Here is a 21,515-nt window from a genome sequence, read left to right as displayed (position 1 = left end):
AAAAAAAAAAAAACTTCTGAAGAGAAAGGGGATCTTACAACTGAGACAGATTTATTGTTAGGATGCTTTTCCTTAAATTGTGTCCTGAAATCCTCCCTGAAATCAGAGAAATCAATTTCAGAAATTATGAGTAAATCGTTCGATTCAAAACCATCACTAAAATTCATCGAAAATAATTAAATATATAAGACGAAAAAAAGAAGAAGAAGAAGAAGAAGAAGAAGAAATTACATGAATACGAAGAAGGCACTAGCAGGTCTCTTTGGCTTGTTAGGATCCTTGACAGCCTTCTCTTTCTTAGAAGTTTTTCTTCCTCCTGCATCATTAGCAGCAACTTTTCTCTTCACAGAAAGCCTGAAACAATCATCAGAAACACACAAAAAAACACTGAAACTTTCAGATCTGAACATAACCGATTTAATCATATAACTATAAAGTTCCAACTCAAACAAATATACATATCAATCAAAAAAAACTAAACTACAACTTACTTATCACCATTTTTGGTAGCATCAGACTTCGATTTAGCACCTTTCATTGATAATCCTGAACAATAAACGCAAAAAAAACTGATAAGAATCGGTAAGAAACAGCAGAGAATATGTTTGAATCGGTAAGAATCGGTAAGAATCGGTCTATTTTGAGACGCACCTTCGGAGTTAGGGTTTCACAGAGATAACTTAGAAAGAGAGAGAGAGAGAGAGAGAGAGAGAGAGAGATATGTTTGGGTTTGTGAGAAAAAGAAGGGAGAGAGAAATGAGATATAAAAAGAGGTCGGCAGAGAATAAGATTTTCAATCTCAACGCTTGAAATGAAATCTGATTTTGGGCGGGATTTGAAATTTTAGTGCCATGTCATCGATCCGTGTGCTTCTTTCTTTTCGTTTTCTTCCTCACATTTTTGTTATTCCTATTTTATACCTTTCTTTTATCAATATTCCTTGTACATCCTTGTTCTTTGTCACTGCCATCTTTTGGGGTCGTCTACGGCAAAAAGAACTGCACAGATGTGTGTGCCGAAGAATGGGCAATATCGTCGTTTTGCATGTTCATCATGAACGTGATATTTGTCCCGCCAAAAATGTGGTTTCGAGATTCAAGTTCGAGGTTTTGGCGGGATTTTTAACACACATAATTGTCTTTCAAAAAGCATTTCTGTGAAAATTTTAAACACCAAGTCAATATTTGCTGGTGCATTTAATTTTACAGTTTTGGCCCTTCTCACCGGGGAAAAACATGTGAAATCTTTGGTTTAGTTGAATAATATCCGGGCCTGATTAGGGTAATTAGGATTGTGCAAAAAGATCGGAACCGCAGATTTTATCTGTATCCGTCCGCAAAATTGCAGGTGAAATCCAATCCGCACGTTTACACGGTTTGGTTACGGTTGAAATTTGCAATCCACGAATTTACCGGTGATGTTTCTTAACTTTACGGTTGGAATTTGCAATCCACGAATTTGGATGGGATAAACCACCCACCGGTGATGCTTTTTTAACTTTTAGCATACTCTCTTCTGTCTCCCTCTCATGTAGTCGCGCTCAACCTCTCCCTCTCAGCTCTCTACTACAGTTCAGTTTTACTGTATTAACTAAATGCAAACAAATCCGTTTTACAACCAGTTTTAGAAAAGAATAATATGGGAGCAGGTAAATTTGGCAGAGGTAAATCACTTGACTAGAGTCAACAGTCTGTTAGTAGTTACCTAGTTGTCAGTTAGTTATCAATGGTAGAATTCAGCATAAAAAATTGGTCTGCTTGCGTGTGACTCTTTGCTTTTACCCATGCAAAATCCTGGCAGTAGTTGTTATTTGTATCTTCACATCTAGTTGAAATTTTGTTAAGTACGATGCTTATTTGCTTTGGATGAGTTTGCCGTACATGTTGGAAATAACCTTTTTTTTTTCTTTTTAACCTTTTTTTTTTGTTTCACTCTAACTAAATCCGCGGTTAATCCGCATCCGGTCCGTATCATCCGCTAATCCGCGGATGTGAAATCCGCGGATGATTGGATCGGACACGGTTTGATTTTTCAAATCCGCAACTTTGACGGTTTGGACACGGGTGACTCCTAATCCGCAACCGTCCGTCCGTTGCACACCCCTAGGGGTAATATCCAAATTAATTGGGGTATACTAAATGAGACAAAATAAGATCATTTTGAAGTAAAACACAAAGCCCCTTATCCACATATTTACAAAAATGGCTAATCTACCCTTGATTAATTAACACTAATAAATATGATAAGGATAATTAATTTAGTTAATTGATTAAAATTTTGAAATTAGGTTTTATTTTAGATTGAACTCATGGATGTGGGTAGATTTTTGAGAATTTTTTTTTTTTTTTAAGAATTCTACTTGTAACGGAAATGAAATCGTATTACCCAAACACTTATAAATATGAGATTGTAGAGCTGCTGGGCGATTTTATACTCAAAATTATAGAAGGTATCAACATTTTCAGTTCTGAAAATATGAAGACTCGGCAAGGTCTACGGATGAAGAACATGCCGACTATATCTGGCCGGCAAGGTCTGCAAATGAAGAACATGCCGACAACTTATGGACGGCAAGGTCGATAAAAAAATACCCTGCCGACTATAGGATTTTTGACATACAGAGAAGGTGTTACAAATGCATGATTAGTCGGCAAGGTATTAATTTCATAACCTGCCGACTAAATAGAGATGGATATCTTGTCGACCCTGTAACTGCTAATTTCAGAGATGAAAAGTCGGCATGGTATTCAACCTTATACCTTGCCGACTTTTGGTTCGTTTTGATCCTTCGTTTTCTTTTCTTTTTTTTTATTTCACATGTATAGTTAGAGTGTAGAAGAAAGATTTTGATTTTTTTTGATCCTTTGCAAGGAGGAAATCAAGGCATATCAATATCTACAGCTCTTTACCATGGACAAGACAAAGCAACATCAACAGCTTTAGCTTCGTCAACATCTCCACATCTTTTTCTCCCTGTTTATGGTGGTGATTGGATTTTAATTTTGTTTGCTTTAGATTTATGTAATCTTGATACTCTCGATTGTTTTAACAATCAAGTGATATTTGGATCTGGTCTTGTTCCGGGTCTTTATTTTAGATTTAGGACTTACTGGTTTTCCTATGAACTTTCTTATGTGGGTTAAGTGATATTCTCTATATTGGTGTTCTTATGTTTGGGTCATGTTTTGATCGACGATCATTTCAAGTTTGGTGATGTTATACTCCGACAGGTAGAGGGACTCCGACGATTTATCCGGCGATTTCATTGCTTTCTTACCTGGAAAATTTCAGCTCGACAAGGAGATAGTCATCAGAATAATTTTAAAAACTACTTTAGGGCTGTGGATCAAGCTTCAACGATCCAAGTTCTCCCGTATGTAAGCGAGTGTTACGGTTACTGCTACTTGTTACTAATGATTCTGTTATCTGTGATTCCATTAACTGGGATTCTACCGCTAGAGATTCGTTGCTTGGTCCTGTATGAAAGTTGTTCATAGTCAGTCATGTTACTTTCAGTTTGTGTTGTGTAACTTCGGGGCTATCTCCCTGTTTATCTATTAAAAAAAAAACCTAACAAATAAAGTAATTTTTGTCCGGTGGGACAAAATGCCCCTGCCATATTTCATCTTCTGTTTGCTGACGATCTGTTGACTTTCAGTAAAGCTATCAAGTCTGAAAGTGAGAACATTTTGTGAAAGTGTTGAACGAATTTAGTTCGGCGTCTGGCCAACTCACAAATATGGAGAAGTCTGGTGTTTTTTTCAGTAAAAACTCTCACCAGAGCACTATGGATGAGATCATAACCACTTTAGGTGTGAAAAGAACATCTCTCAACGATAAGTATTTAGGGTCTCCGTTGTTTACGCACACATCAAAAGTTAAGTCTTGTCAGTTTATGCTAGATAGAATTGGGGGAAATTTGAAGGAGTGGAAAGGAAAATATCTTTCTTGTGCTGGAAAATGAGTCATGATACAAGCTTCTTCTTCCACGATGCCATTGTATCAGATGAACTGTTTTAGAGTTCCAGTAGAAGTAACAGAAAGTATTAATAAATTGCAGAGGGACTTTTTCTAGGGGAAAAACGAGAATGGAAAAAAAAGAGTGTTTTTAAAGGCTTGGATCGGTGTCTGCAAACCGAAAAGCATGGGATGAATGGGTTTCTTGAACTTAAGAGATTTTAACTCGGCAATGCTGGCCAAGGTCATCTGGAGGCTGCTGAAAGAACCAAATGGGTTGTGGGGGTCCGTTTACAAAAACAAGTACTTCCCAGAAAACAGCTTGATAAACTCAAACTATAAATGTTCTGACAGAGACTCATGGGTATGGAAGAACCTGATGAAGGAAGTGGGAAAAATAAAAGAGAATATTGAATGGAGAGTTGGGGATGGGAAAACCATCGGAATATGGGAGGAATTGTGGTACCCAGAGCAGAAGAAACAACTCCGTGAACCACTGCAAAAAACTCACAAAGTTATTTTTGTGGAGGACTTAATGGTACAAGAGGGAGAAGAGTGGGTTTGGGATGAGTTGAAAATGACAGAGTATTTTAACCCACAAGTTAGGCAGAAGATCAAAGAGATCAATATAAACAAAAACAAAAGTGATGAGCTGAGATGGAAACTGGAAACGAATGGGTCATTCACAGTTAAGTCGTTGTACGAGAAAATTATGCTTAGAGGATAGCAGGAAGATATGAATTTGAAATCTTTTTGGAGGAAAATTTGGAGAATGATTGTTATTCTTAGGGTAAAGACATTTATGTGGAAGTGTATTCATGATATTCTCCCTTTTAATGAGAGAATGGCAAGAATTTTGCCTTAAATAAATAAGCTTTGCTCTTTATGTGGAAAAAATGATGAGACGTTAAACCAGATCTTGTTGAACTGTGAGTTTACTCTCAGGGTTCTAAGTCAAATGGGTGTTACACTCACAGACTATACTGGTAACCATATCGATTTTCACTGTTGGATCCAAGATTGGTTTCATAGTGATAGAATGAACAATCTAGGTGATTTGGATTGTGTTGGCGTGTTGGAAACTATTTGTTGGAGGATTTGGAAATGCAGGTATGATGTAGTGTTTAAGAAAATAAAACCTAACCCACGGAGAATAGGCATCAAGATCACCAGTATGATAAGATGTAACAGAAGAACTAGGTGGGAGCAAACATTGAATAGCCCTATTCAGATTGTAGAAAACATAAAACCCTTAGCTACTAACCTACTGGTTATTAAGATAAAAATAGCCCTTAAGATTAACAATAATAATAGGGAGGGAGGTTTAGGTCTAATCATATCTGATCATGCATGTATCATTTCAAAAGCAAGATGCAGAAATATCGAAGCAAATTTAGAGGAAGAACTAGAAGATGAAGCAGATTCCACGAAAATCCAGTGGGCACAACAATTAAACCATCTGCAGGTCGAAATTGAAGGTGACAATGTGAAAGTCCATGAAGTTGTTAGGAGCATAATAGGTGAAGCAGAGAAGAATGTACAAAGGACGTACGCATGAACATATAAAAACTTTATTTTGTGTTTTAGAAACCTTAAGGAGCTTAGTAGAGTTTCAGAGTCCGAAAACTTTTTAGCAAGTAAATTAGTTGAAGTTTCTCTTAATCGTAAAATCTCATCACAGTGGGATGGATCTCGTATCAATTCTCTTTTGGTAAACCTCTTATAAGGAGGAAATGTAACTGACTGTGGTATGTTTATCCAGGGTTGAACCTGGTTTCTTTATTAGAAAAAAAAAGACCTAACAAAAAAAGAACCTAGTACCGCAACCAAAAAAAACTTTGAAAGAAAAAATCAAAGGATATTTTTCACATCTATTGGTTCCTTTTTTATTGGTAAGACACTATCACCCAGTGATTTCATCGCTTACCACCGTATAATAGTGATATCGGCTTCTACATCTATTCATTAAACATGTTGGGTGTGTTAGTTTCAAATATCAATAATGTTACTTGCGGAGATATATATTTCTCCTTGAAAAAAATTATTAATTTTGGTCTCAATGATATGTCTAATTTATTAAAGTGTGTATTCTAAGTTAAATCCCGCATATATCTTACGAATATTGTTCCACTAGACTACCTCACGAGATATCATATAACGATTACATAGCAGTAGTAATCACCACGTCAAATTCAGTTTCCACCTAGTGGGACTATTATTTGTTATCGCATGTATTGTTAATAAAACCGTACACTCTAACATTCTAACGGTATACTGAAGGAGCAAGCTTTGGGTTGAAATTAAGGAATTGGATTCTTGGTGTTTATCATTTGCTCATACCTCTACGCAGGTGAATGACAGTGCAACTGATAAATTCAAACCACGAAAGAGTTTAATACAAGGTAATGCACTATCACGTATTCATCTCATCCTAGTAGCTGAAGTGTTGACTAAGTTGTTGGAGAATGTTGAATCTTTGTGTTTGAGGGTGAAAATGATTTCTGCTGATTTTGGTAATTTCGGGTGTGTGGGTGAGAAACAAATTTAAACCCTAAACAATATTCTGCAAGGGAGTATTTTAGATTCGAGAGATCAATCTGTACAAATCCGGCCTAAACCAAGAAATGGCCATTCCAGACTTGATTCGGTCACAAAGTGAAGGAGAAGGGTTGGTTTTGGGGAGGGAAGCGAAGAGAGTGTTGAGACCAGAATGGTTGATTCTGGAAGAGTAGATGTTTTACGACTTGTATCAGAAAGTGGGAAGCTAACAGATGGGAAACATAGCAAATGTTTTTCTGAGTGTTGTATGCTCCTGACCAGAACTTGTTGTTCGGTGGAAATAGGTAAGACCTATTTATACAAGTCGAAGTGAAACGTACTTTGGTCTCGTAAGAAATGGAAAACGGATGAGTAAATGGGAGGCGGTGGTAACCGGTAAAGCCTGGAATTAATATTCCATAAAAGAAAGCGTTTTACCATTACTCCCTGTATTTACTATCCGCCTCATACTTATGTCACTGTCTTGTAACGGGAGTAGTGTACGTCGCACGCTGTAAACCGCCAAACCAATACCCAGTGAGCATCCCCCAGTTTGTGACATGTGTTGATGTCTCGAGTGTTTTCGTGGAAAACATGTAGCATGTTGTTGTTGTTTGGCAAGTTGAGCTTGGGAGACTTGCCGGCTCGGTGGTGACCTTCGACGATCGAGATTTTGCATCTTGAGAGGAAGGGTAGCCGTTGATTATTGCAACCCTTCGTTTGGTAGCCAGTGGCATGAAAGCATGGCCGACATGGCTTTAATATGGCCTAGTTTAGGCGTGGCCAAAAGCTAGGGTTTTTGCATTGTTTGGGCGCGACCAAAACTAGGGTTTGGCGTCGAGCCAAAAAGTGGCCTTGCATTACCTGGTAACCTTGGACGGCTAATATCTGCGTCTTAGATGGAAATGTGGTCGTCGATTGTTGCAAGTCTTCGTTTTGGAAGCCGTGAAGGGAAGGCCGGCTATGGTTTAGGCGCAGCAAGGTGGCTGGCACGGCATGCCATTGGCACATGTGGCATGGTCGGCATGCCTTGGCGCGGTTTAGGCGTGGCCAAAACTAGGGTTTTGGCGTTGGGCCAAAGGTTACCATGCGTTGGTAGGTGACCTTGGACGGCTAAGATTTGCATCTAAGATGGAAGGGTGGTCGTTGATTGTCGCACGCCTTCGTTTTGGCAGCCGTGAGGGGAAGGCCAGCATGGTATGGTTTAGGCGTGGCAAGGTGGCTGGCACGGCATGCCATTGGCACATGTGGCATGGTCGGAATGCCTTGGCGCGGTTTAGGCGTGGCCAAAACTAGGGTTTTGGCGTTGGGCCAAAGGTTACCATGTGTTGGTTGGTGACCTTGGACGGTTAAGATTTGCATCTAAGATGGAAGGGTGTCCATTGATTGTCGCAAGCCTTCGTTTTGGCAGCCGTGAGGGGAAGGTCCGCATGGTATGGTTTAGGCGCGGCAAGGTGGCTGGCATGGTTTGCCATTGGCACGGTGGTGTAAGAATTTAGGGTTTGGTGTACAAAGGTGATGTCGGTCAATACTAAGGGTTCTACCGTGGAACATGACACATATATATGTAAAAAAAAGGTGCCCTGGTAATTCTTACGTAGGCGTGTTGAATGATTCAATAAATGCGCTAGTGGTCCTAGTGACGTCATGTCAGATGTAAAGTTTTACGATTTTAACCCTAAGCTAAAAACCACCATCAATATTAAGTCCCCTGCTTAGCTCGGAAAAGGAGTGTTATTGCAAGGTACGCATAAGATGGTGATAGGCGAGGACAAAATCGAAACGACAAGTCGTGAAAAGATGGTCAAGAAGACCCGACTAACCTTTTTCGAGATGTAAGGAGAGTTCGTGATTCTCGTGTTGGCGGCCTTGCATAGATTCTACTTGTGGTGTTGCTGGATAGACCGTGAAGTGGTGAGATGTAGATTGTCGGCTTGGAATGGGAGTCGCAGGCGTTGGTCAGGTTGGAATGGGAGCCACAGGCGTTAGTCGGCTTGGAATGGGAGCCGCAGGCGTTGGTCGGCTTGGAATGGGAGCTGCAGGCGTTGGTCGGCTTGGAATGGAGGAAACTGGCTCCGGTCAGCGGAATGGTGGAAACTGTCTTCGGTCCGCATAATGGTGTAAACTGGTTTCAGAACTTCAGCTACCAAACGATGGTGATGACGCTGGAACTTCGGTTATCAAATGGTAGTGATGGCGCCTGGCAACTTTGTCGAAATCAGGGTTTGGGATGCCGAAACCCTAATTAGCGCTCCTTACTAAAGTCGTTGTATAATTCTCGTACGAACTCGGATTTTGACGGTCCGCCCTCCATCTGACCGGAAATAAATTTCCTATCTCCTTACGCGGGAATATTTAGGTTTTGAGCTCGTTTAGGAGGTGTAAACGGCCCGACAGTGAAACTCAGGAAGAATTTAGGAGGGATGTTGTGGGCCCGGGGTAGCATAGTTGCGCCGAGTCATCTGTTCCCGTTCATGGAGCAAGAAGGGAACTTTATTCTGTGCAAAACTCTAGAAACTCCGTCCGTATGAAAAGAGGTATTGACCTCTTATGTTTTCTGTTGCTCGTTTGTATCCGCGCTTTCGTCTGCAGTGTCTCTCCAGTGGATTCCAAAATTTACCAAACTCCATTGCATTCTTGGGACGTATGGATGGAATATATGCTCGACAATGATCATGTCAGGGTTAATCTTGGAGATTGTGGTTGCGGTGTCGGTTCATCCTCAGCTTTAGGTTGTTCAGTGCCTGGACCTTCTGATCGTGATGATGATGTGTTTTGAATGCTTGTATGGTCGAAAACTTCTGGCGCCCCCGGATGAAATAGGGAGACGCCGTTGCCGATGTGCTGCTATCAAGTCTTCCAGGACTTTATTCCAAGCGACATCCTTCGAACCATCTTCTGAATCTTGGACTATCGTATGGAATGAGATGTGGTAAGAAGTCCCCAGTTATACTTCGATTTGATCCGATGGCATGGATGAATATGTGAATGTATCTTTGTGGCGTGCTCTTGAAGTCTTCGGTATACATGTCCGGCTCCGTGTTGAGAAATTCCTGCGGCTCGTGAAACTTCGATAGTGATGATGTTGAAATCAGAAATAACCTGGTTAAGGGGAGTGAAAGCGTCTCATGCTGGTAGTCCCCATGTGTATCCTATTTTCATTGCATCGCCTTGAATCCACGTCCACGTGATTTGATACAAGCTTATCGTACTCTTCTGGATGTGACGCTGGGATGCCCAGGATATCGCATGGACGAAATATTCTGGATAGCGAAGATGTAGTAATGAGAGAGTTGTTTTGTTTATCATGGCTCCCTCTGTTTCTTCAAGAAAATATTTCAGCCGTGTCTCTGGAGTTATCTCATGAGTCTTTGATGGTCGTCGATGGACTGCGAAGAGAAGTCCCCAGTCGCATTTTTCTTCAGTTTCTGAAGTTGTTTTCCTCTGAGCAGGCTTGGGATCCTCCGCGGCCTCGTAAAGTGTTGAAGGCGTCTTCTAGACAGAGAGGTGATGATATTCTTGCGTTACACCCTTGAAGAGTAGATGACCTTGTTGCGGTTATGGCCTTTTGGTTGACTGTGTCTTCTGAGCTTTGACAGTAAAGGGATTCCGTGTATATCCTCAGTCTTCAAGTATGGTTAACATGTTTCCATCTTTGTAGTGATTGTTGCTGTGGTGAAGCTCTAGCTGGTATCAACAAATGAGCGGCAACAATTCTTGGTAGCAGATGTAATCAGAAGAGACTACATTGTCGTGGTAACAAAGTAGGTTGGCTGGAATTGTATGGGCATCCGTGGAAGTAAAAGGATTGGCTGGAGTTGTACGGGCATCCGTGGAAGTAAAAGGATTGGATGGATGCGTAAGCGAGCAAACTGTCCATGACTATGAAGATTGGTTGGTTGTGATCATGATCCTTGACATGTGGAGCGTGGTGGTACAACCCTTTGCAGGAAGAAGCGTCGTTGAAGCAACTTCGGCTTTTGGAGAAGATGTTGAAACCTAAGAAGCCTAACGCTGAAGCCTCGTCTTCGGATCCTGGAGAAGCTTATGGAGAGAACGCTGAAACGGAGCGGCTGCTGAAGCGAGCGTTGAAGAGGAGCGGCTGTGGGAGTGATCGTTGAAGCGGAGTCGCTGCTGGAGGATGTTGAAGCGGAGCGGCTGCGTTAATTAGTGTGATGTCAAACTGGACACCCTTCAAGCAAATAATGGTTAGGAGTCCCCAGTTCTATCTATCAATCGTGCTTTCCAGGAGAGGTTGGGGTTTGGGAACGACTTCTCTGGTTGGAAACAGCTGCTTCCCTGATGCAGTGCGGTTGAGGGCTGCAAATATGCCTTGACGTTGTGCATTGGGGAAATATAGAATATCACATAAATGTTTCATCATAGACTGCACGATTTTGCGGGCGAAGTCCCCAGAAATCATGCATCTCCTGACAGGGAAAAGAGTCTTTGTGAACTCAGGGGGGTTGCTGATTTTTCTTTGCTTCGATTTTGGAGAAGTCGTTCCTGATCTTTTCGTGTAATGAAATTAGATTGCTGATTCCCTTCTACTGGGAGTTCAAGAGCAACGCCGGAAGGATGCAAGCTGTTGGCGCATGGAAGATGCAAGCTGCTGTAAAGATGCAAGTTGTTAGCGCTGGAAAGGGTGCAAGCTGCTGGCGCTGGAAAGATGCAAGCTGCTGTAAAGATGTAAGTTGTTAGCGCTGGAAGGATGCAAGCTGCTGGCACTGGAAAGATGCAAGTTTTTAGCGTTGGATCGGCTTGGAATGGGCGCTGGCTTGGCATGGACATTGGCTTGGATTTGGTATGGCACAGACTGTTGGCTTGACACGACGCTGGATTGGCGTGGCGCGGATTTTTTCTTGCGGGCCCAGTTGCCTCTTTCCATACGTAGCTCAAATAGGAAATCATTTCCTTATTCAAATTCCAAAAGTGTTATGTTTATGAAAGGGGTTGGTTCTCCTTTTTATCTCGTATCATTGTTCTCACGTCCTGTTGTTAGGGGTAGCGCGGTAGCAATAAAGTGGGCAAGCATATTCCAACTATGTACTCCAGCGTTTCTCTTTTAATTTGTTTTCTTGTTTTGTTGTGTTGGTGCAAACCCTAGCCATAGGTATGCTTTCTATAAATCTGTACAAATATTGTTCTTCTGAACTGGTGTAAACCCTAGCGTGGGAATGCCTTTCATAAACTTGTAGAAACACTTCGTAATAAACAATTCCTCTTCGAATATCACCGTAGTAACGTCGGCTACCTCATGAATAGTGACGGGTAATCATTATTATGCAACGTACGGGTAGGTGACTGTTTTTTTTTTGAAAGGCAAAGAAAGCGCTTGGTTTATGGTTTTGATTTTCTGGATTTTTGGGTTGGTAGACAAGTATTACCCCAGAGGGTTTTGGATTATTATTTGGAATGAATTGTTTTAGAATATTGATGTTTTTGGTTATGAATATAAGTGTCATGAGTACCCCAGGGAAGTCATGGAATTGTGAATGTTGTGTGATAGTAGAAAGTATGAAACACGGGAAAAATATGGCTATCGGTTTTTTATCTCCCCTGTGAAGGTTTGAAGTAGTAGACCATGTATTTTGTCTAGCAAGACTTACTCGGTTTTTCGGATCTCCTGATGAAAAGGAATCTCCCGGGTGTAAGACCGAGTTTTATGGGAAGCACCACCGTGACTGTGGAAAGTCCCCAGTCATTCCTTGTCGTGTAGCCGATTCCTGGGCGGATCGTTTGCTTCTAACCCCTCGGAAATCCCCAGTCGTCCCTTGCCGTGTCACGACTGGTAATCGAGACGCCTAGTAGCTGAGTCGTCGATTCCTGAACGGATCGTTTGATTTTACTGTCCTGACGTATGGGTCGAGGTATGAGATCGAGGATTGAAAATTGACATCATGACCGAAAGATCAACCTCCCACTGTGGTCGCCAATTGTTTGAGGGTAAAAATGGTTTCTGCTGATTTTGGTAATTTCGGGTGTGTGGGTGAGAAACAAATTTAAACCCTAAATAATGTACTGCAAAGGAGTACTTTATATTCGAGAGATCAATCTGTACAAATCCGGCCTAAACCAAGAAATGTTTGTTCCAGACTTGCTTTGGTCACAAAGTGAAGGAGGAGGGTAGGTTTTGGGGAGGGAAGCAAAGAGAGTGTTGAGACCAGAATAGTTGATTCTGGAAGAGTAGTTGTTTTATGACTTGTATCAGAAAGTGGGAAGCTAACAGATGGGAAACCTAACAAATGTTTTTCTGAGTATTGTATGCTCCTGACCAGAACTTGTTGTTCGTTGGAAATAGGTAAGACCTATTTATACAATTCGAAGTGAAACGTACTCTGGTCTCGTAAGAAATGGAAAATGGATGAGTAAATGGGAGGCGGTGGTAATCGGTATCGCCTGGAATTGATGTTCCATAAAAGAAAGCGTTTTACCATTATTCCCTGTATTTACTACCCGCCTCATCCTTATGACACTGTCTTGTGACGGGCGCAGTGTACGCCGCACGCTATAAACCGCCAAACTAATACCCAATGAGTATCCCCCAGTTTGTGACATGTGTTGATGTCTCGAGTGTTTCCGCGGAAAACATGTAGCATGTGTTGTTGTTTGAAAAGTTGAGCTTGGGAGACTTGCTGGCTCGGTGGTGACCTTCGACGGTCGAGATTTTGCATCTTGAGAGGAAGGGTATCCGTTGATTATTGCAACCCTTCGTTTGGTAGCCAATGGCATGAAAGCATGGCGGGCATGGATTTAATATAGCCTAGTTTAGGCGTGGCCAAAAGCTATGGTTTTGGCATTGTTTGGGCGCGACCAAAACTAGGGTTTGGCGTCGAGCCAAAATGTGGCCCTGCGTTAGCTGGTAACCTTGGACGGCTAATATATGCGTCTTAGATGGAAATATGGTCGTCGATTGTTGCAAGCCTTCTTTTTGGAAGCCGTGAAGGGAAGGCCAGCATGGTACGATTTATGCGCAGCAAGGTGTCTGGCACGGCATGCCATTGGCACATGTGGCATGGTCGGCATGCCTTGGCGCGGTTTAGGCGTGGCCAAAACTAGGGTTTTGGTGTTGGGCCAAAGGTTACCATGTGTTGGTTGGTGACCTTGGACGGCTAAGATTTGCACCTAAGATGGAAGGGTGGTCGTTGATTGTCGCACACCTTCGTTTTGGCAGCCGTGAGGGGAAGGCCGGCATGGTATGGTTTAGGCGCGGCAAGATGGCTGGCACGACATGCCTTGGCGCGGTTTAGGCGTGGCCAAAACTAGGGTTTTGGCGTTCGGCCAAAGGTTACCATGCGTTGGTTGGTGACCTTGGACGGTTAAGATTTGCATCTAAGATGGAAGGGTGGTCATTGATTGTCGCACGCCTTCGTTTTGGCAGCCGTGAGGGGAAGGCCTGCATGGTATGGTTTAGGTGCGGCAAGGTGGCTGGCATGGTTTTCCATTGGCACGGTGGTGTAATAATTTAGGGTCTGGTATACGAAGGTGATGTCGGTCAATACTAAGGGTTCTACCGTGGAACATGACACATATATATGTAAAAAAAAAGGTACCCTGATAATTCTTACGTAGGCGTGTTAAATGATTCAATAAATGTGCTAGTAGTCCTAGTGACGTCATGTCAGATATAAGGTTTTACGATTTTATTCCTAAACTAAAAACCACCGTCAACACTTTGAATATGATATTTGACTTTAACATCAATTCACAGACAAATGTGACCCATTTGCAATATGCATATGATACATTAATTGTCTCTTATATGCAAAATAATAGACAGTTGAAAACTTAGTGATGGTTCTAAAAAATTATGAAGCTACTACATGGCCGAGGGTTAATTAGAGAAGAGCGTTGCAATAAGTACTAGAGTAAATCACAAGATAATAGACTTAGATAAATAAATTATTGGGTATGCACGTAGGAGCTATTGTGAGACACCAAGTATTTGGGAAAGCATGTTAAATAAATATTAAAGCAGGTGATTCAACAAAAAATACAGATTGATAAGGATTATCTATGGCCCGACAAGTGTAAGACTCCACATGGCAAACAAATTTCTTTTATGACCTTTAAAGGGAGAATGAAATTGTAGTATATAAAGCAAACTTCTCCATTGGTAGTGGGAATGAAGCCAGAATTTGTTTGATGCTTAGAAATGGGTTGTTTCATTACGTGAAACTTATTAAAAAAAAAAAAAAAGAAGCTACTAACCAAAAAAAAAAATCAAAATAGAAGGACCGGAGCATTAAGGGAGTTGGGGAATTCAATTGGGAGAAAACCCAAATGCAAAAGTTTCATCTGAAAAGAGCAAGAGAGTGGAAGACTAATAGAGAGCGTACCCAGATTAAGACCAACTATTAAACTCCAGACTAGTATCTGAGAAATCCTTTAAATATGGCTTACATGGAAGACTTTATAAAGTTCTTAACTTGCTCAGAATACTCCTCAAAATAATGATATGAATGGAAAATGCAACAGCGTTGTGCAAATAACTCCTCTTTTTACAAGCATGTTTGGAGGAAACATATGTTAGGTCGGAATCGTCTAGTTAGCTCAAACAATCAAACGCACACAACAAAGAATAATCGAGCAAACACTCAAACAAAGAAAAACGAAAAAAAAAAAACTGGAACACAGGTGTTTTAGGGTGAAAACGATTTCTGCTGATTTTGGTAATTTCGGGTGTGTGGGTGAGAAACGAGTTTAAACCCTAAACAATGTACTGCAAGGGAGTACTTTAGATTCGAGAGATCAATCTGTACAAATCCGGCCTAAACCAAGAAATGGCCGTTCCAGACTTGCTTCGGTCACAAAGTGAAGGAGAAGGGTTGGTTTTGGGGAGGGAAGCGAAGAGAGTGTTGAGACCAGAATAGTTGATTCTGGAAGAGTAGTTGTTTCACAACTTGTATCAGAAAGTGAGAAGCTAACAGATGAAAAGCTAGCAAATATTTTTTGAGTGTTGTATCCTCCTGACCGGAACTTGTTGTTCGGTGGAAATAGGTAAGACCTATTTATACAAGTCGAAGTGAAACGTACTCTGGTCTCGTAAGAAATGGAAAACGAGTGAGTAAATGGGAGGAGGTGGTAACCGGTAACGCCTGGAATTGATGTTCCATAAAAGAAAGCGTTTTACCATTACTCCATGTATTTACTATCCGCCTCATACTTATGTCACTGTCTTGTAACGGGAGTAGTGTACGTCGCACGCTGTAAACCGCCAAACCAATACCCAGTGAGCATCCCCCAGTTTGTGACATGTGTTGATGTCTCGAGTGTTTCCGCGGAAAACATGTAGCATGTGTTGTTGTTTGAAAAGTTGAGCTTGGGAGACTTGCTGGCTCGGTGGTGACCTTCGACGGTCGAGATTTTGCATCTTGAGAGGAAGGGTAGCCGTTGATTATTGCAACCCTTCGTTTGGTATCCAGTGACATGAAAGCATGGCTCGTACGGCTTTAATATGGCCTAGTTTAGGCGCGGCCAAAAGTTAGGGTTTTGGCTTTGTTTGGGCGCGACCAAACTAGGGCTTGGCGTCGGGCCAAAGGTTGCCATGCGTTAGCTGGTAACCTTGGACGGCTAAGATCTGCATCTTAGATGGAAAAGTGGTCGTTGATCTTCGAAAGCCTTTGTTTTGGTAGCCGCATAGGGAAGGCCGGCATGGTATGGCGCGACAAGGTGGTTGGCATGCCATTGGCACATGTGGCATGGCTGGCATGCCTTGGCGCGGTTTGGGCGTGGCCAAAACAAAGGTTTTGGCGTTGGGCCAAAGGTTACCATGCGTTGGTTGGCGACCTTGGACTGCTAAGATTTGCATCTTAGATGGAAGGATTGTTGTTGATCGTCGCCATCCTTTGTTTTGGTAACCGCATAGGGAAGGCCGGCATGGTATGGCGCGGCAAGGTGGCTGGCATGCCGTTGGCACATGTAGCATGGCCGGCATTCCTTGGCGCGGTTTGGGCGTGACCAAAACTAGGGTTTTCAGCCAAATGTTACCATGCGTTGGTTGGTGACCTTGGACGGCTAATATTTGCATCTTAGATTGAAGGATGGCCGTTGATCGTCGCAAGCCTTTACTTTGGTAACCGCATAGGGAAGGACGACATGGTATGGCACGGCAAGGTGGATGGCATGCCATTGGCACATGTGGCATGGCCGACATGCCTTGGTGCGGTTTGGGCGTTGGTCCAAAGTTTACCATGTGTTGGTTGGTGAACTTGGACGGCTGAGATTTGCATCTAAGATGGAAGGGTGGTCGTTGATTGTCGCACACCTTCGTTTTGGAAGCCGTGAAGGGAAGGTCGGCATGGCATGGCTTAGGCGCGACAAGGTGGATGGCGCGGCATGCCATTGGCACATGTGGCATGGTCGACATGCCTTGGCGTGGTTTAGGCGCGGCCAAACTAGGGTTTTGGCGTTGGGCCAAAGGTTACCATGCGTTTGTTGGTGACCTTGACCCACGCCTTCGTTTTGGCAGCCGTGAAGGGAAGGCCGGCATGGCATGGCTTAGGCGCGGCAAGGTGGATGGCGCAGCATGCCATTGGCACATGTGGCATGGTCGGCATGCCTTGGCGTGGTTTAGGCGCGTCCAAACTAGGGTTTTGGGGTTGGGCCAAAGGTTACCATGTGTTGTTTGGCGACCTTGGACGACTAAGATTTGCATCTAAGATGGAAGGGTGGCCGTTGATCATCGCACGCCTTCGCTTTGGTAGCCGCGAAGGGAAGGCCGGCATGGCATGGCTTAGGCGCGGCAAGGTGGATGGCGCGGTATGCCATTGGCACATGTGGCATGGTCGGCATGCCTTGGTGTGGTTTAGGCACGGCCAAACTAGGATTTTGGCATTGGACCAAAGGTTACCATGCGTTGGTTGGTGACCTTGGACGGCTGAGATTTGCATCTAAGATGGAAGGGTGGTCGTTGATTGTCGCACGCCTTCGTTTTGGCATCCGTGAAGGGAACCGGGATGGCATGGCTTAGGCGCGACAAGGTGGATGGCGCGGCATGCCATTGGCATATGTGGCATGGTCGACATGCCTTGGCGTGGTTTAGGCGCGGCCAAACTAGGGTTTTGGCGTTGGGCCAAAGGTTACCACGAGTTGTTTGGCAACCTTGGACGTCTAAGATTTGCATCTAAGATGGAAGGGTATCCGTTGATCATTGCACGCCTTCGTTTTGATAGCCGCATAGGGAAGGCCGGCATGGTGGTTGGCATGCCTTGGCGCGGTTTGGCGTGGCCAAAATTAGGGTTTGTGCCAAAGGTTACCATGCGTTGCTTGACGACCTTGGACGGCTAAGATTTGCATCTAAGATGGAAGGGTGGTCGTTGATCATCGCACGCCTTTTTTTTGGTAGCCGCATAGGGAAGGCCGTCATAGTATGGCACAGCAAGGTGGTTGGCATTCCATTAGCACATGTGGTGCGGCTGGCATGGCATGCCATTGGCGCAGTGGTGCGGCTGGCATGGTTGGCATGCCTTGGCGCGGAGGTGCGTCTGGCATGGTTAGCATGCCTTGGTGCGGAGGTGTGGATGGCATGGTTGGAATGCCTTGGCGCGGAGATGTGGCTGGCATGGTATGCCATTGGCACAGTGGTGTGGCTGGCATTGTTGGCATGCCTTGGCACGGTGACGTGTCTGGCATGGTCTGCCATTGGCACAGTGGTGCGGCTGGCATGGTTGGCATGCCTTGGCGCGGTATCATGAGAATTAGAGTTTGGCATAGATGATGTCAGACAGTGTTAAGGGTTCTGCCGTGGAACATGACCCATGTAAAAAAAAAGGGTACCCCGGTAATTCTTACTTAGGCATGTTGATTGATTCAACAAATCTACTAATGGTCATAGTGACGTCATGTCAGATGTACAGTTTTACGATTTTGACCCTAAGCTAAAAACCACCATCAACATTAAGTCCCCTGCTTAGCTCGGAACAGGAGCATTGTTGCGAGGTAAGCATAAGATGGTGATAGGCGAGGACAAAAATTGAAATGACAGGTCGTGAAAAGATGGTCAGGAAAGTCCGACTAACCTTTTTCGAGAGGTAAGGAGAGTTCATGATCCTCATGTTTGGCGGCCTTGCGTAGATTCTATTTGTGGTGTAGACCGTGAAGTGGTGAGATGAAGATCGTCGGCTTAGTCTGGCCATGTATCACCTTGGCTGGGTTAGGGAACATCATGAAGCTGGCTTGGCGAGTTGTTGGTGTTGATGGGGCCAAGGCAATGGCCCGGACGGCTTGGCATGGAGGGGCCAAGGCAAGGCGCGGTTTGGTGAGGCAAAGCATGTGGACGGCTTGGCGTGGTGGGGCCGAGGCGTGGTGCGTACGGCTTGGCATGGTGGGGCCAAGGCAATGGCGCGGTTTGGTGGGGCAAAGCATGCGCGAACGGCTTGGCATGGTGATTTGTCTTCGCGGGACCGGTTGCCTCTTTTCCTTACTTGACTCGAATAGGAAGTCCTTTCCTTATTCAAACTCCCAATTACCACGCCTATAGAAAGGGGACGGCCTCTCCTTTTATTTCACACCTTTATTTTTATTTTTTATTCTGGCCGTGTGTTAACAGTAAAGCGGACAAGCGAACCCCAGGTATGTCTTCCAGCACTTCCTCTTTAACTTGTTTTTCTTGTTTTCTTGTGTTAGTGCAAACCCTAGTTGTAGGCATACCTTTTCATGAACTTGTAAAAATATTTTTCTTTTGTGTTGGTATGAATCATATCCGTAAATATGTTTTGCGTGAACTTGTAGTAACATTTAGGCGTGAATACCGTAGTAATGTTGGCCGCCTCAATTACTGTGCAAAGTAGGCATGCATGAGCTAGTAACTGTCATTCCCTTCCCGTGAAAACCTATATCCTAGAGTTTCCTCCCTTTTCCTGGTGTGGCCGTGTGTATTGTTCCCATGGTGGGGTGCGCCTCCTCGTCCGGGCGCAAATTTCCTGCTGCAGGGTACGACCTTGGCATGAGGTGGTGATGCAGGGTCTGTCAGTCCCCATTTCTTTGCTCATGCGCATTATGACTTTGCAACAAATTGGTTTGCGTCCAGGATGGATCTCCTATGTATGATAAAATAATTTCCATGCATTTTCCGTAATAATTTCTCTTCGTATTGTTCGATTGTAGTTATTTCGAAGGTGAAAGTAGCGTGAGAGAATTTCGTTAGGATGTCATTTGAGAAAAGTTCTACCGTACCGAAAGATGTTGGCAATTCCAAGCCAAACATAGACGATGATTTCTTTACAACATCCGCCACAATTAGGAAAAATCATCCCAAGTATGTGTCGATTCTTCTGACTGGTCCGAAAAGTGAAGGAGAGGCCCGGTCAGTTCGGCCTGGAGGTGTAATAAGGTTTTGTCTTCAGAGGAAAGAGTATTCTGCTTCTCCCATTGACTTTAAAATCTGTGTGAGTCCTTTGCGTCCCTTTGAGAAATGGATGCGATTCATGATGATCCAGGAATGTGTAAAAGCCAGTTTGACCAAGGCGCAGATTATTGATGCTGTTGCGGCTTCCGCAGTGCTTCAAATTAGGAAAGATATTCCAGGCTTGGTTGCTTTTATTTCCAGATGGTGTCCGAACAGTCACATGACCATATGCAGGTGGGGTGAAATGACTATCTCTTTAGAGAGCATGGCCGTCTTGTTGAACCTTCCCGTAATAGGAAACCTCGATATCAAGTTGCCTGTAGATGAAGAAGAAATGCGCGCCGCTCTGGTTGCGAAATCAAAAGTATTCGTTCGGAAATAAAACGAGACGAGGTGTTTCTATGGCTGGTGGGTGTCTCAATGGTTTCCTGATGAGTTGGAGCCAAATTAGAAAAATAGTACACTTCATGTCGCAGCGTTCTTGGATCTTTGGTTATCCAGAGATATTTTCGATAACGGCTCTGGTAAGAAGGAGATAAGACATGAACTTATCAAGTTTGCCATGAAATTGGCAAAAGGTGTCGTTCTCCCTATTGGCGGCTTGTTTCTTGGTTCTTTGTACACACACTTGGATCATCTGGTCGCGGACATGTGCGCTTCAAATGGCTATATGAAAGTGGATTTGTATATTCATGTCGCCTTTCTCCAAGCGTGGCTATCGGAGCACTTCGAAAGGTATGCTCCAAAACCGTTGGCCGTACTTCCCGAGTCTTGGGGTGGTTCTAGGATATTGCGCTGGTCGAATAGGTTCCCAAAGATTGGTCCGAACCTGGTTGGATTCCTTGACAACTCGCACACGGTCAATTTTCGTCCATGGGCTCCGGTGCATGCGTCCATAACTCATATCAATACCTTTGCTCCTGCTCCGAGCATGTCTTTGTCTTCCGATAAAGAGGACATGAGTGTTGGAGAGATGGTGTTCATGCGAAGCTGCACGCCCGGTCATGTTCCGTCTTTCTTTCGAGGATCTTGTAAAGTAGTTTCTTACAATATCGATAGAGCGGCTCGGCATATGGGTTTTGACCAAGGGGTCCCACTCGTTCGTTAGCCGGTTGTTCCAAAAGACTCGTTGCCAACTGTTCTCGATGCTAGTGTTCTTGTATCGGGTAAAAGTCTCCCTTTTCCGCTCGCGGAATGAAATCCATCAACAACCTCCAAATATAACATATTTTGGAAGGATGAGTTTCTCGCTATCCATGGATTCGTGAATGATGTGGTAGAAAACCGTCGCGGTAAGCCTTCTCCTGCGGTTTAAGCGGAGCACCCACTGCTGAGGGATCCTTCTTCGACCAAGCGAAAATCCATTAGCCCGAATGCATATAGTCCCCAAGTGAAGGAGCGACGGTCTAAAATCCGTGCAGACGGTTCCCAGTCAGATTCGACAGCCCTACCGACTTTCAGTTCGTATAATATGCGGGGACGTATGCTTTTCCTCTTGATTTTAGTTGGATCGCGTATATCCTTGTGTTCTTTTCTGAGTATCCGTCTTTGTATCTTGCCCAGGGTCTCAGCAGCGTGAACACCTTTACCAAACTTGCAAGTAGTCAGAAAACATCGTTTCTCAAGACGGAGAGTGGCGGTCCTGAGCCTATCCATGATGATGGGGAACCCG

General features: G+C 43.7%; 1 protein-coding gene across 1 annotated transcript in view; it reads right to left on the bottom strand.

Moving 5' to 3' along the window:
- LOC113352948 (high mobility group B protein 3-like) overlaps window positions 1-785 on the bottom strand; it is a 1,723-nt gene extending 938 nt beyond the window's left edge. The window contains exons 1-4 of the mRNA XM_026596688.1: window positions 652-785; window positions 492-546; window positions 232-354; window positions 39-96 (exon numbers count right to left, since the gene is read on the bottom strand). Of these exons, the coding sequence (XP_026452473.1) occupies window positions 39-96; window positions 232-354; window positions 492-538 (228 nt within the window). The 5' untranslated portion in view covers window positions 539-546; window positions 652-785. The remainder of the gene's footprint in view (window positions 1-38; window positions 97-231; window positions 355-491; window positions 547-651) is intronic.
- Window positions 786-21,515: the final 20,730 nt, after the last annotated feature.

Source organism: Papaver somniferum, chromosome 2 (genome assembly GCF_003573695.1).
Source record: "Papaver somniferum cultivar HN1 chromosome 2, ASM357369v1, whole genome shotgun sequence".
Lineage (NCBI taxonomy): Eukaryota > Viridiplantae > Streptophyta > Magnoliopsida > Ranunculales > Papaveraceae > Papaver > Papaver somniferum.
The sequence above is the reverse complement of the archived record's forward strand: the minus strand, read 5'-3'. Positions and strand labels throughout refer to the sequence as shown.